A 16,812-nucleotide genomic window follows, 5' to 3' on the forward strand; every position below is an offset into this window, starting at 1 on the left:
ACCCTATTAGAAAAAAAATCACTTTTCCTACAAAAAGATCCTATGCATTGATCCAATACCTATAAAATTATATTCACTGAAGTCAATTCACCTCAGAGAGTTCACATCCTAGATTTCAAACCCTACACCCCACCATAGGATCTAGTGATTAATGGGGGAAAAAAAAATCCAGATTGAAGGAAATCCTGCAGGTTAAACTTTTTGACCAGTAGGACTGGTTTGTCTTACTTCATAAATGCTATTACATAGCTGCAAACTACAATTTCATAGTGATGCAGAGCATGATAACATAAAATGTATCAAACAAAAAATTAAGTGGCATTTTAAAAAGTGCATTAAAATGAATCAAAGGCTGAACAAGCATCCAGTAAATTTATGTAGAGTATAAAATGGGTTGTAGTTATTTACTTCCTGTTTAGAATATTATTTCTTCTTTGCCAAGTGAATGACTACTCTCCCTCATATTTTGACTTATCTCTGAATCTGTCTTCCTTACTAAATTGCTGTTTATGTGGCTCCTGTACCCCTAATACCAGGTACCTCTAATACCTCTAATTGTTGGCATAATGTAGGCACTTCATGGTTAAACAAATGGTCCTGATGACAAGAAGTAAAAGCAAATACTAACATCAGTGCTTTCACAGTGGATTTGTACAATGCTCACTCTGATAGTCATCTAATTTTGTGCCTATTTCTACACTCCTGGCCACATTTCTTTATAGGCAGATTTAGATCAAATTCTTTAGTAGCAGCAAAAGAAAGGACTCAGTCAAAGGATTGAAGAGAAAAAAAGACAAAGTAGAGAATAAGTAACAAGGCCAGGCCCAGTGGTGCCTTCCTGTAATTCCAGCAACTCAGGAGGATGAATCAAGAGGATCTTAAGTTCAAGGTCAGCCTGGGCAATTTAGCAAGGTTCTAAGCAACTTAGCAAGACCCTGACTCAAAATAAAAAATAAAAAAGACTGAAGATGTAGCTTAGTTGTAAAGCATCCCTGGGTTCAAGCCCAGTATCAAAAAATTAATGAATTAATGAATTAATAATCCTATTTCTAAAATAGAGAAAACAAACCCTTCAACAAAAGCTATCTCTTTAAGAGAAAATCTTTTTTCAGTCTTCAATTCCAAATAAAAACACTTTAGTAATGATGGTTAGCACTTACCAGGTAAACTGCAGAACTTAAACTGAGATGGAAAGGCTTTCATTCTATTAGTTCTTTTCACCTCAGAGCTATGACCTTTGTTTCCATCTATTATTCATGCCAAATCATGGAGAATTTGGAAACAAATTGAGAAGGAATCAAATAATTGAAAAATATGATACAGGTATGGGTTGATTTATGCTCTTGAAAACCATGTATGCCTCAAATAACAGCAGGAAGCAATGGACAGTTGCTGAGATTTGTAGGTATGGCAGTTCAAGATAACTGACAGATCTCACTTCAATTACAGAAAGACCAATAATTGGATTTCAAATGCTAATGTTTGCTCCAAAGAAATTTTTGAGAAGGAAAAACTACTCCAAATACATTCTTATATTACATTTAATTTATATTTCAGTCACAAAAACCTTAGAAAACATAACATTATTAGAAAAAAAATACTGCAGGCCTGGGATGTGGTAGAGCACTTGCCTAGGATATAAAAGGCCCTGGGTTTGATCCTCAGTATCAAACACACACATACATACAGATACACAGGAAAGGCATTTATTTAGTTAAATAATTACATATATAGCAATTCTTTCTATTGAGCAGTGAGCAAGTTTCACTTCTAGCTCACTAAGCATGGTTTTTAGATTCAGATCTATGAAATGTAGGTTTTAGGAATAAAATCTCTCACTATAACACAACGTTATAGAAAACCAGATACTATACGACCATTATTTTTTCAAAGAAACAAACAAAAACAAAACTTTAAAGTTCAAGAGCCTTCTATTTTAAATGGCATCATCAGTGAATTATCATCAGCACCTACTTATCACACCAGAATAGGTAAGACTGTTACCTCTCATACCACAAAGTCACTCTGGTTAAAGTTTAAAGTTATTAGAATATAGACTTATTCCCTTCCCTGATTTAACAAGAGTTATAATTTCTTTTATAACATTTTTCTTTCTCTACGACTTCCCAAATAGAGGAAATATATCTCTCCTCAAACAAAATCAAATCACACCTTAATATGCAGTTGATTGGGAAACCAGTTTCCAAGCCATGGATACTTCTTAAGTCTATTGAAAAGCAAAAATGATGTGATGTTGCTGGAACAGCAATCTTCTGTCCCGAAGCTGTTTCTGAAGTATTGGATACAGACACTGGCTGTGTCAGTGGAGCAGGTACAGAAGAACTAATGCCTAAAATGAACATAAAATTAATTTTAAAAAGTTCAGATAATTTAAAGCTATCATATCATTTACCTTCAAGCAAAGAATTTGACTATTTTATTTTATGAACGTATGAACTAAGGCATAAGTATCTAAAAAGTGGTTATTTCAAAATTACCTAGGCTTTTATTTCCCATTCTAGAACTGTACAAAGAGAGAGCTTACTCTCAACAAATGTTGCAAAACATTAAAACACACAGGACTGAAGCAATAATGTCTGACTGACACCTGGAAGGCACTTATTTCTAACAGGCAACTACACAGAACTGAGCATCTATCTGAAGGGTGGTACTTGAGATTTACTGTAAATATAAAATTACATTGCTTTTTACAAAGCAGTTGTGCTTATTTCAGACTTGTGCTGGGGTTGTAGCTAGAGCACTTGCTTAGCATGTGTGAGGCACTGGGTTTGATTCTCAGCACTATATTTAGATTTTTTTTTAAATTTTTAATATTTAAAATTTTAAAAAGCTAAAACTTAAAATGATAGAAATATCTAATCTAATCCTACTATAGACAGAGATGTTTAGTCAAGTCATATCGCTACTTGGTAACACAACTAATCCTAACTTCTAACTTCTAATCCATCACTGCTTATATTACTAATTGTAACTGTAGACCCTTATGCAATGAATGGAAAATTTTTATAAAATTAGATACATGCATTCTCAGGCCCTGTTTTTATGGTCAAAAACAGTTTACTGTAAGAGGTGGTTAAAAGCTCTTTTTTCTAAAAATTCCAGTGAATAAGAGTTTAACAGTATAAAATCTATTTGAAACAACTATATTCTTTATTTTCTTTTGAATAGGTAATTTTCAATGTAAAGATAAAATGAAAAATTCTCAAATTAGCCAACTATTACAAAGTTAAATAGATTGCAAGTATTTTAATTTTTCTTTGTTCTTTTAGATATACATGACAGTAGAGTGTATTTTGAAATTGCAATTACTTTAAATGAAATTTTTGATATTGCCACTTATTATTGATTCTTTAAATACTCCACAATTCTGGGCTGGGAATGTGGCTTAGTGGTAGTGTGTTTGCCTAGCATATGCAAGGCCAGAGGTTCAAACCCCAGCACAATAACAAAAACAAACAAGCAACAACAATAAAAAAACCTCCACACTTTTCACTGGAAACCCATGAAAGTTCTCATAGCAATATATTAATGACTGTAACATACAACTCCTAAAAGATAAGTGAAAAGAATATCTTACTCTTCAGATGTGGTTTTGTATCTTTATCATATTGTAAGCTTTCCACTTCACTTTCTGTTGCATCATCTTTGGTTGGAGGGGTCTGGTTGTGAGGTGGAACGGGGGATCCACGTGGTGATTTTGGCCCAGTAACTGTGATCTCCTTTATAGGGGTTAAAGCTCTCTTCTTTGAATGCTCTGATTCATGTCCATTCTGGGTCTTTAATTCAATTAAAGACTAGAAAAAATTTTTAAACAAAGTATAATTTGCAAAATATTTTCCCTTATAATTAAGCAAAAAACCTGGCCTTGTTTAATATATATATATATATTTTATATGTTTATATATAAGATATATAAATGAGCTTCCATTCCCAATTTGGATATTCCTAGTCTATTTTTCTTCACAATTTGTAAATTTCCTTATAGTATCTAGGACTAGAAAAAGGGAGGATGAACAGGAAGGAAATATAATAGCCAGCGCTGAGTAATAAATGCATCCTAATGGATAAGGGATATTTGAGAATAAAATTCAGGCCTGAGTGACCTTGGGAATGATGAGTCCTACGAAGGAAGTATAATGGAGGGCTATAGCCGTAAGGAGAAAAAACAAATGCCTAGTATGGTTTTCTTTCCTTTGCTCCATTCCCCTCTGAAAATGTGCATACAAATATATTATTTTCCCTTACTATATAAAATGCTTGGAAAACAGTATTCTGAAGAACAATAAGCAATCACTACATAAAAATATTTTTAGCTCTGATATATATGTGTGTGTGTATATTCGTAAAAAAAAAAAAAGTATATATATATATATATATATTTAACTCATTTCAGTTTTTCTATCTTTAATTTACAACCTACAAATAGATTGATTCTTTGAAAGACTTTTGACATTACAGGTGATTATATGAACAGACACAATTAAAAAAAAATACATTCAAATAAATGCCCACCTCTGTTGTAGAAACTGCCTACAGTATCAGGACTACAAGGCACTGAAGAATTGGGTATCAACCAAAAAGATACCTCTAATGCAAAATTCACAGAAACCAAGTTTTAATATGTTCTCTTTTATCAGATTTTCCTTTCTATTACAGTAAATGGCTATGCTAGGGTTGGGGAAAATGGTTCCCACTAGGAACCAAAGGCCAGGAAGGCTCTGAGAAAGTTACTTGTAAAGTAGAAACCACTGCACTTTTCTGAAAGGTTTATTAAAAAGCAGGTATATAATGAGGCCACTAATTCACAACGAAAATATTCTTAATGCTAGTTAACTCTTTTCAGGTTTAACTTTTATCATCATGAGTGACATTAGAGAAGCTGGGGGAATGGAAGGAAGGTCACTACTTGCCTGGGAATCGATGCCTTCTCTTTGCAGAGCCACAGATACTCCCACAGTTGGGGCTAGCTCCAGAGGAATAGGTGCCAGTTTTTGTTTGGCTCTGTTTGGTGGGTCAAGGGTAAAAGCACCCTCAATTGTAACTGGGTGCTGGTTGATTTCTGTACTGCCTTTTTTCAGTAGTCCATTTAAAGGTATTTCTGTACTTCCAAGTGACTGGTCTCCACAGCAGAGATGGATCTAATATGAACAGGAAAAACAAAATAGGGCTTTAACTTTCTTCTTTCACCTAAATGCCATAAACTTAACAAAAAGTTAATGCAGGCTAACTCTGAATGAAGTAATGAATTCTCACAAGATTGTGAAAACTGGTGATAATATGAATACACCATAGTGAATCTCACCATCATGTACAACCGCAAGAATGGGGTCCTAATTAGAATAAGATATATTCCATACTTGTATAATCATATCAAAATGGATTCTACTGTCATGTATAACTATAAAGAATAAGAAAAATTTTTAAATGTGATAAAACACAAAGTTTACTAGTAACTCAGTAACAGTTATTTTCTTTTTTTTAATTTCTTTTTTTAATCGTATGCTTATCACTCTTTTTTTCCTGTCTCTTTGGTGAGCTATGGTTACTTTAGCACTTGACTAAGGATTTTTATACATGGAAATTATATAATAAAAAATGTGTATGTAAATTTAAACAAAAAATTACTTCACTTTTCTATTTCTACTTTAAGATAGAGTTCTAAAAAATAAGGCATCAGATCAGCTTGATTTGGAATTTTAAAATCTCAAATAATTTTGTTATTCAATCCTAAAATAAGTGTTTCTTTTTCATTTTTCTTGCTTTTTGGACTTTTTATAAAATGGATGACTAGACAGTTAAAGGTAAAAGAATATCTGGGGGAGAGAAGGTACTGCTAATCAATGAAAGCTAAACAAAAGTTCAACTAATATTACCACCTTTTGAAAACTACAAAATAAACAGACTGTCCCTGGTATATGTTATATAACTATTCTTTTCCCTTACTAAATTAAGGCCTCAGAAAACAGTATTCTAGAGAGCAATAAGCAATCACTACATAAAAATATTTTTAGCTCTAATATCAGCCATGATAAAGTCAAGACACCTATGAATTATTCTTAATGTTAAAAGGTGCACTATTTTTATAACTTAAATGTCCTCCATTAGAAGCAAATTATAAATCAATACATTTGATAAGGATTGATATATTAGATACAGAATAAGATTTCAACTGCTTTTTCTTGAATCTCATTGTTTTATATAGACTTCAGTGTTCTAGAAATCTTGAGTTTAGCAAAATCATCTTTAAAATTTAGTATTACTGCCAGGCACAGTGGTGCATGCCTGTAATCCCAGCAGCTCAGGAGGCTGAGGCAAGAGGATCAAAAGTTCCAAGTTTGAGACAGGCCTCAGCAACTTAGAAAGGCACTGCCTCAAAATAAAAAAAATTAAATAAAAGGGCTGGGGAGCTCAGTAGTAAAACAATCCAGAGTTTAATCTCCAATACGACCCCCAAAAATTGTTTTTTAATTTAGTACTACTAAAATTTCTTAATTCCTCTTCTCACCTCCTGCCCAAAATGCAAGCAAAGTCTAATGACTGAAATTACTTTAAACAAATGACTATCTTACCCTAAACACATTTCATTACCCCACTTTAGTCAGATCAAAAGCAACAATTGTAAAAGATAAAAAAGTAACTTTCACTAGGTAAGTTTTATTTTTAATAGAATGCAATTTAAAAAGAGGTACCAAGGGCTGGGGAGATAGCTCAGCTGGTAGAGTGCTTGCCTTGCAAGCACAAGGCCCTGAGTTCGATCCCCAGTACCGCAAAAAAAAAAAAAAAAAAAGAGGTACCAAAATTATGCATGGGCAGGTTTGGAGTATTATTATCTCTGATTTGAATAGCATTAAAGTAAATTCTGAAATCTAGATAAAGTGATCACACTGCAGCCCACACCTACCATCTCCCTCACAATAAAAGAAATCTTGCCTGTGGCCACAGCTCTAGGGTCTAGATACAGCTTTTTAATATACTGAAAATGTATATACTCTTTCCTCAATAAGTGATTAATTGGTATCTCCTAAAATTCTGGAGTAACTGCAATTTCAATGACATCATGACTTAGATAATACCTAAAAAATTAAAATATATGGCAGAAAGAAGACCTGCACTACTAAATAGGGTAGGAAAATGCTTTAAAAGCCATCTCCAGTGAAAAACCAATTGGTTGTAGTGCTTACCTGTAATTTAGACTGAAGAGCCAGATAAACACGAAGTATTTCTATACTGCTACGTATTCGAACAGATGCTCTCTCTGGCTCAAAGTTTGGGTTGATCAAATCGTTGAAGGGTTCATTTGTAACATCATTTCCCAGTAAAGAATAGTAAAAGAAAAACTCAGGCTGTCTTTCTGGAAGTTTCATGGTACATGGAATTAACTGCACATTTAAGAGGGGGGAAAAAAAAGAGTATTAGTTTTAAACCATTCAACTTGTGTTTGATACTCCTAAACTATTTACTATAATATTGACTTTTTAAATACAGTCTTAAAATTAACCACTCAAAAATTCTAAATATCTGCCAAATTACTAATTTCTACTAATTTTTAAAGGATCATCTTACAAAAGCACAAATTAAATGATTTAGTAAATTTAGGTTGTTTTAAAGTTTTCATTTTATTCAAGTGATCCATGAATGAATGTGTTAAAAGTTCTTTCTAGAAGAAAGGTCAAATATTTTAAACTAAACTTTCCTTATTTTCAATTACTCTCAATTACTCTTTTTCATCTTATCCTATTCCACCAATAGTGGCTCCACTTTATAAAAAAGAAAAAAAGTTTTTTAAAAAAATGCAGGTTATTTAAAATATAACACCTTACACAAGGTTCTTTGAACTAAAAAAAAAAAAAAAAAAAAGCTTACAGACCTATAAATTAACAGCTCAAAAAAAATGTCTTTTGTACTAGAAGTGTTATTTCTGAGAGTTGTTAGTTTCATGGCCACAGGTAACTAAAAGATGTTATTCCTGTCCTATAAAATATAAAATATCTCCTGACAGACTAAATCTTCAGGAGAACACTGTAAAGCAATAAACTATAAATATTAAATGTGTCCATCAATAGGAGATGACTTAGGTCATCATAGGTGTCATACAGTATAGCTGCTAAATGATATACTGACAAAAATTACCTAAGACATTATTTGGTTTTAAAAGTTAATAGTTCATACAGTTTGTGAAAATAACCAATTATAGTAGAAAAATATGTGTGTGTGTGTGTGTGTGTGTATAACATATACAGCACATGCAACACCTATACACCTATAAACCTATAAACACAAATTCTGGCGTCAGACCCCGAACCCCAATTCTGTCTGGTACCATCAATAACTTGTTGCAAAACTTTACTTAATTCCTCTGTGCTCCCATTTTTTGTTGTTGGAAGGATTAAGAGATAATATATGTTCTATGCACCAATCACCTAGTAGTTTTTGTATGAAAATGGGAAAATATCTGGAGAAAAATACATAGCCCATAACAATGACTAGAGACTTGTCTTTCATAATCAGAAAGCAAGTGTTAAGAAAACAAAGGTAGACTTTATATGTTTCATGGTACAGTTAACTTTAATTCCCACTATGGAAAAGATTCTTTCAAAAATTTATTACCCCGCAATTTAGAGACTATGTTTTTTTTACCCTTACTTTACAATACTTAAGAAAGAGGTAAGGCTATCACCATCCAAGTTTATACATACAACTTTTTAAGTAACCTGTTCTCAATAACTGATTTGCATCTGAAAAGGTATGTTTATCTCTACATGCTTTCTCAAATCACCTTTGTCTCAGTTAAGAAAAAAACTAAGTGGCTAGTTTTATCCCAAATAACAACAATGTAACCATTAAGCAGCCACATTCCCAATTTTTCCCTTGCTCTCTGCCTCAGGAAACCACTAATCTGCTTTTGGTCACTAGGAATTTTTGCCTATTCTAGATATTCACATAAGGCAGACTCCTAATTATCTGACATGTGGACAAGAGTGGCCTGATGCAGTTAATTAAAAAAAAAAAAAAAGAGGCAATGCACCTTCCTCACAATCAAGGTGGTACATTAAGCTAAAGCAATCCACCAATAGAGCTTTATGAGAAGAAAAATAAAGAAACTGATGGGGAAAACAAAAGTATATGTGTCAACAAGGAAATGATAATACCAAATTAAAGGAGAAAGAGTAAACATCCAAAAACCACGTGTATTAAAAATTCTTTTAGTAGTGGCCATGAATTTAGTGTGACAAAGTAAACATGTTTCCTGAGAAAAACTGTAAGTGATCTCGAAAGTCAAATAAAAATGCAATCACTAATTGCGTATTTCATCGGGGAATGTACATTATGTGGGCATTTTATAGCTTTAAGAAAGTAAATTAATAAGGAGTGGGGTTGTGGCTCAGTGGTAGAGAGCTTGCCTAGCATATGTCAGGCACTGGGTTCGATTCTCAGTACCACATAAAAATAAATGAATAATTAGAACAAATTAAAAAATTAAAAATAAATAAATGAATGAATGAATAAATAAAATAAAGGTCTATCAGCATCAAAAAATTATTTTTAAAAAAAGAAAGTAAATAAAAAATTTAGCCAAATTCCCAATTTTAAAGATACTAAAGTATTTCAGGTGCTATAAACCAGCACAATGTCAAGAAAAGTAGACTTGCTGTTGAGAAGGGCAAAAGAATAATAGTTAATTTTGTGTCAAGCCAATCTACCAAAAGCATCCTGGCACATTCTTGCTGGGTGTGTCAAGATTGCAAGGTCCTGACCAGTCTTGCCCAAGCCATGTCCCATGGATATAGCTGGTAACCCTGGGAAAAAAAGTAACATTGTCTTCCTGGACTAAGAACAGGATTGCATTCCCCAAAATTATCTTCCTCAGCAGTGACAAAATCAATGTGTGCCTCCACATAGCTCCCATGGGACTTGGGGTAAAGAGAACTGCAGAAAATATAGCTATATTCAGGTTGCTTGCTTTGTTGAAAGTAATAAAGTCCTCTGATTTTTAACTCAAAACCTCCTATCTTTTGCCAGCATCATGACAGTCACAGGCTAATTGTTAGCTTATAAGCAAGGTGAAAAATAATCCCAGACCTGACAGGCATTAAATATTAATGAGACAAAGTGCATGACACTGCATGTCTCCAAAAACCGCATTATTAAAAAAGTAAATTTAAATGGATTCTGCTATCATGAATAACTAAAAAGAATAAATTTAATTTTTAAATTAAAAAAAAGAAAAGCAAATTTAAGAAATCCTTTAGTCAGTACTTATAAGGTCACACAGTACAATGGCAAACAATGTTTACTGATGGTCATTCTCCTAAACCGAATATATTCTAACAAGATATTGAAATCTATTCTTTTCCAAAAGCAAAAAAAAAAATGTTTTATGAAATGAAAGAAAACATTTCTTGAACTTATTTTTTAAAAGTCTACTTGCAAATATTTTTAATACCTAAAGGCAGGATTTTAAAAATAAAATGGTTTTCAAATCTTCACAAATCACCAATCTGAGGGAACATCTCACCTGCTCCAACTGGGTGGCAAATGCTATGGTCACTGACATAATGAAGGAGTCAGTACAATACTCTGCTGGTCCAATCTGATGGTACCCTCCCTCTTCATTCAGCACAGCTACAATATCCTTCGGGTCAAGTCCAGACAGGCTGGGAGGTACTTTACAAAGAAAAACACAATTAAACTAGCTTATGCTTTGCCATAAACCATTATAAGATTTCAAAAGATGATTATATTTTTAAATTTACTTGGCAATTTTCATTGATACAATTAATATCTCAAATGGTTTCCTTTAATTCTTATAAACTCTCCAAAGAAACCTTATTTTTTCATTATTTTTATTGGTTCATAAGTTATATACATAACATTAGGATGCATTTTGATATAATTATAAATGCATGGAATATAATTTGCTCCAGTTCAGTCCCCAGTATTACCTTTCCCTCCCCACTACCATTCCCTTTCCTCTATTCTGATCTATTTATTTAATTTTTTTAAAAAATTAGGGTTTTGTGGATATACATAATGATGAGTTTCACTGTAGTATATTCATATATGTACACTGGAAAATTAGTTCGGGTTCATTCCACCATTTTTACCCTATCCTGTCCCTCCTCCTTCCCCCACAATTCCCTTCTTCTATACCCTTGATCTTTCTTTTGACAGAATTCCTGCCTACCTCCCCTCATTTTAGAATACCTTCCACAGATCAGAGAAAACATTCAACCTTTGACTTTCTGGGTCTGACTTATTTCATATAGCATTATAGTCTCCAATTCCATCCATTTACCAGCAAATGACATAATTTCAATCTTTTTAATGGTTCAGTAATACTTCATTGTGTACATATATCACATTTTCTTTATCCATTCATCCACTGAAAAGCACCTAGGTTGGTTCCAGTTTGGCTACTGTGAATTGTGCTGCTATAAACACTGATGTGGCTGTGACCTTATACTATGCTGATTTTAGAGCTTTTAGAAATATACCAAGGAGTGGGATAGCTGGGTCACGTGGTGGTTCCATTCCTAGTTTTCTGAGGATCTTCCATTCTGCCTTCCAGAGTGGTTACCCTAATTTCCAGTTCCACTAACAATGTATGAGTGTACTTTTCCCCCACATCCTCACTAACATTTATTATTATTTGTATTCTTGGTAACTGCCATTCTGACTGGAATGAGATAAAATCTCAATGTGGGTTTTTTTTTTGGGGGGGTGGGGGGGGGGACGGGAGGAGTGGACCAGCAATTGAACCCAGGGGTGCTTAACCTCTGAGCCACATTCCCCAGCCCTTTTTTATTTTTTGAGACAGGGTCTCACTAAGTTGCTTAGGGCCTCACTAAGTTGTTGAGGCTGACTTTGAATATGTGATCCTCCTGCCTTGGTCTCCATGAGGTTTCTGGTTTTTTTTTTTTGTTTTGTTTGTTTTTGAGAAAACTTTATTAGTTTCCATGTGGTTCTGATTTGAATTTCCCTAATTGACAGAGATGATTTTTTTCATGTATTTATTGGCCATTTATGTTTCTTCTTTTCAGAAGTGCCTATTTAGTTCTTTTGCCCATTTGTTAAGTTATTTGCTTTTTTTGGTGTTAAGTTTTTTTGAGTTCTTTATATATTCTGGATATTAATGCCTTATCTGAGGAGCAGGTGGCAAAGATCTTCTCCCATTCTAAAGGCTCTCTCTTCATACTCTCCATTGCTTCCTTTGCTGTGCAGAAGCTTTTTAGTGTGATGGTATCCCACTTAGTGACTTTTAGTTTTATTTCTTGTGTTTTAGAGGTCTTGTTAAGAAAGTTAGTTCCAGTGCCAAATGCTGTGTTAGGACTACATTCTCTTCTAGTAGTTGCAGAAATTCTGGTCTAAGTCCTAGGTCTTTAATTCACTTTGAGTTGACTTTTGTGCAGGGTGAGAGATAGGGGTCCAGCTTCATTCTTCTGCATATGGATATTCAGTTTTCCCAGCACCACTAGGTAAAATGACTATTTTTTTCCCCAGCATATGTTTTGGCACCTTTAGTATCAGATAACTGTATTTCCTTCTATTCTATTCCACTGTCTGTTCTGGTGCCAGTACCATGTTTTTGTTACTATGGCCCTAGAGTATAATTTGGGGTTCAGTATTGTGATGTCTCCAGCATTGCTCTTTTTGCTCAGGATTGCCTTGACTCTTCTGGATCTTTTCTTTTCCCAAATGAATTTTAGTACTGTTTTTTCTAGTTCTGTGAAGAATGTCATTGGTATTTCGATGGTAAATGCACTGAATTGTATAATGCTTTTGGTAGTACAGCCATTTTGACAATATTAATTCTGCTATCCAACCACAACATGGAAGGTCTTTTCATCTTTAAAGTTCATCTTCAATATCTTTCTTCAGTTTTCTATAGTTTTCATTACAGAGGTCCCTCATATTCTTTGTTAGAATAATTCCCAGGTATTGCTTTTCTTGTTCAGCAGATTAATGGAATAAAGGAAAGTAACTGATTTATGTATGTTGATCTTGTATGCTGCTGCTTTACTAAATTTGTTTACCAGCTGTAGAAGTCTTTTGGTGGAGTCTTGTGAGTCCTATAAAGATAGGATCATGTCATCCACAAACATATAACTTGACCTCTTCTTTTTCTATTTGTACTCCTTTAATTTCCTTCTCTTGCCTAATTGCTCTAGCTAAAGTTTCAAGGATAATGTTGAATAGGAGTGGTGAGAGAGGGCATCCTTGCCCTGTTTTTAGAGGAAATGCTTTCAGTTTTTCTCTGTTTAGTCTGATGTTATGTTGACCTTGGTTTGTCATATATAGCCTTTACAATGTTGAGGTAAGCTTCTATTCCTAGCTTCTCTAGTGTTCTACACATAAGTGGGTGCTGTACTTTGTAGAATGCTTTTTCTGCATCCATGGAGATAATCATGTGATTCTTGTCCTTAAGTCTATAATGTGGTGCATTACATTTATTGATTTCTGTATGTTGAATCAAACTTGCATCCCTGGAATTATACCCACTTGATTGTGATGTACTATCTTTTTAGTGGGTTTTTGTATGCTTTGGCAATATTTTATTAAGAATTTTTGCATCTATGTTCATCAGGGATATCAGCCTGACATTCTCTTTCCTTGACGTTATCTTTATCTGGCTTTGGGATCAGAGTGGTATTAGCTTCATAGAACAAATTTGGCAGTGTTTCCTCCTTGAAAGAAACGTTGCTTAATCTTATTCTTTCTGCACATAAAAACCATATTCTGAAATAACATTTTAAAGAACTTCAATTTAATAAACCACACATAAAGGCATCTAACCAAAGTTTCCTATTGAACCTAAACTGAAATGAAAAGAATAAGCTAGAGTTGGCTGAGAAGGGTGACTGAGAAAAAGAACAGGAGAGTGAAAAATGTTCTAGATGGAGGAACAATATGCAAAAGACACAAAAGTAAGAGAAAGCATGTAGTTAAGGAATCACAAGAGGTGTGGTGTGCTGGATCATGAAAGTGAGCACTGATGTACAGAAAGAGGAGTGGCTGGAGAGATAAGCAGAGGCTACACTATGAAGGGTCTTCCTGAATGCTACATCAAAACGTAGATAGTTGTGTAAAAATAAAGGAAAACCACAAAATAATTTTGAGAAGAGACTAATATAATCAAATAGGCTTCAGTATGAAAAGACTACACAGAGACAAGAGTTTTTCAAATTGATTTAAAGAAAAAGATAAACAACTAAAAAACAAACACTATCCAGTGCTGGGGAGAAATGCAGGAAATTGGGCACCCTCAACAGGCATGTACTAGTACCACCTATTGGAAGGGTAATGTGTCAGTGATTATCAAAATTATATGAATTCATATTCCATAAACAAGCAATCCCTCGTCTAGAATTAATCCTAAGAATGTGTGTTTACTGTAGCCTTGACTGAAAATAGTGTGTTAAGAATCAAGATACTTATATCACACAAACCAAAGTTCCAAATCTATTGTCATTTACTAGTTGTACTGAAAAACAATATGATCTCTTTTCGTCTCTATTTTTATTTCTGCAAAATTTATATGTGAAAGCCAAATGGCATAATATCTGACACATGTAATAAAGGTAGCTATTACACAAAAAGAACAACAGAGCTTAGAAGTTAAAATAATATCTATGAGAGCTTTCTCACTGTCAGGAAAAGGTTACAAATATGGAAAGAGAGAAAATGAGCAATATATTTTGTGGTGCAGGAATAACGTTTAAAGTGTCAGTGTGAACTCCTACCGTTTGATATCTATAGATAAATATAAATGAAAAGGTTTCCATGAACTATGTTTGAGTATGTCACCTGCATGATTTGGGAGTTGAAACTTAATGGCCAATGTGATAGCTTAAGAGGTAGGGCCTTTAAGAAGTGATTAGGTCAGGATGGCTCCTCCCCATGAATGGGATTAAAAACTTTATAAAAAGGCTTGATAGAAGGAATTCCTCTCTTGCCTTCTGCAATGTGAACATACATTAATAAGGCCCTCATCAGATGCCAATGCTTTGATTCTGGGATTTTCCAGCTTCCAGAACTCCAAGAAATAAATTTCTGTTCTTTATAAATTATCCAATTTGTGGAATTCTAATATAGCAACACAAAAAGGAGTAAATATAAATGTATGAATGTATTTATTTGTAGATATATATATAGATTCACACATTCCCTAAATGGAATGAAAGGGTCTGAGGGCTGTGATACCTCAACAGCTACTGGCATACCTAGCACCTGGATCTTGACTTCTAAACATTGTTTACTAAAAGAAAAGAGGGCTCCATAGAGAAATAGCTGAATTCAGTACTAAAACAGGGAACATACAAAATGAGCCTAGAATATCCTCCTTTGTCAGAAAATATAAAAAAGCTCAAAGAATAATGAAAACAGTCAAAAGGAAACAAGCAGCCTGAAAGGGCTGCTCAAATCTGGGACAAACATCAGAATGGTTAAAGATTATAAAGTGCTAAATAAAAAAGAAAACTATAAATCCATACTGTTATCAATAAATGAAATAAGTGAAGTTCTAATGAAAAATAGGGTATTTTCATAACTTCACAATTTTGCCTACAAAAGATTTATTAACTGCAAAGGAAAAAAGGATAAGTTTATAGTTGAGAACACTAGTACACACACATTAACCACATAATCAAAGTGAGTACCATCAGTAACAGGACCAGTCAAATTGTGTGCTACCTAATAGGACGCAATGAGAAGAACATGATATCACTTCTGTGACATTCTTGCCAAACACATATAACCTAAATCTCAAATCAGACAAATTCAAGTCAAGGGACATTCTGGAAATTAACTAGCCCATATCTTCAAAATTTCAAGGTCATGGAAAAATGAAAGATCTATTTCTGATTAAAGCAAAACACACAGCCATGACAATTAAATAAAATACCTGATTCTAAACTATATCCTTATCCTATAAAGGACATTACTGAGACAAGTGGTAAAACATAAGTGGAATTATATGATAGTAACAATGTTTCATTAATGTAATAAGGTTACATGATGTTAATGTATCAAAGTTAATTTCCCAACTTTGATGGACATATCATTATGTAGGAAAAATGTATGCATGTTCTAATGAACATGTCTGGCTTTCAATAAAACTGCAAGACATACTAAAAGGCAAAAAAAAAAAAAAAAAAAAAAGAAAGAAAAAGCATCAGAACTAAAGTCAGATATGACTGAAATATTGAAATTATCAGACCAGGAATTTTTTTTTAAAACATGATTAATATGTCAAGGCTTTATTGGAAAAGGTTGACAAAATACAGGAACAGATAAAGTAGGCAGAGATGAAATGTGCAAGAATCAAAAAGAAATGCAAGAGATCAAAAACAATAGAAATGAAGAATGCCTTTGATGTGTTCATTAGTAGGCTAGACATGACTCAGCAAAGAATCTCATAACTTGAGGATATGACAAGAGCAACTTCCCAAACTGGAAATCAAAGAGATAAATACTGAGAGAAAAAAAAAAAAAAAAAGAAGAACATCCAAGAATTGTATGACTACTTTAAAAGTAGTCACACATAACACACATATAACAGGGATACCAGAAAAAAATAAACAGAAACAAGCAATATTAAAGCAACTGAGAATTTCCCCAAATTAATGCCAAACACCAAGTCCTAGATTTAGGAAACTCATAGAATACCAAGGAGGATTAAAAAAATAAGTAAGTAAGTAAAACAAAATAAAAACAAACAAAGAAAAACCCACCTGAACCCCTACAACTAGGCATATCCTACTCGAATATCAGAAAAAATCTTGTTATAAGCTA

The 16,812-nt window shown here is 33.4% G+C and overlaps 1 protein-coding gene across 2 annotated transcripts in view; it reads right to left on the reverse strand.

Moving 5' to 3' along the window:
- The window catches only part of CEP120 (centrosomal protein 120), a 73,102-nt gene that overhangs the window by 40,608 nt on the left and 15,682 nt on the right, over positions 1-16,812 (reverse strand). For both annotated transcript variants that reach the window (XM_079145459.1, XM_079145458.1), the window contains 5 exons: positions 10,538-10,686; positions 7,203-7,400; positions 4,932-5,159; positions 3,599-3,815; positions 2,173-2,350 (listed from right to left, as the gene is read on the reverse strand). In XM_079145459.1, the coding sequence (XP_079001585.1) occupies positions 2,173-2,350; positions 3,599-3,815; positions 4,932-5,159; positions 7,203-7,400; positions 10,538-10,686 (970 nt within the window). The remainder of the gene's footprint in view (positions 1-2,172; positions 2,351-3,598; positions 3,816-4,931; positions 5,160-7,202; positions 7,401-10,537; positions 10,687-16,812) is intronic.

Source organism: Sciurus vulgaris (assembly GCF_902686455.1).
Source record: "Sciurus vulgaris genome assembly, chromosome: 6".
Lineage (NCBI taxonomy): Eukaryota > Metazoa > Chordata > Mammalia > Rodentia > Sciuridae > Sciurus > Sciurus vulgaris.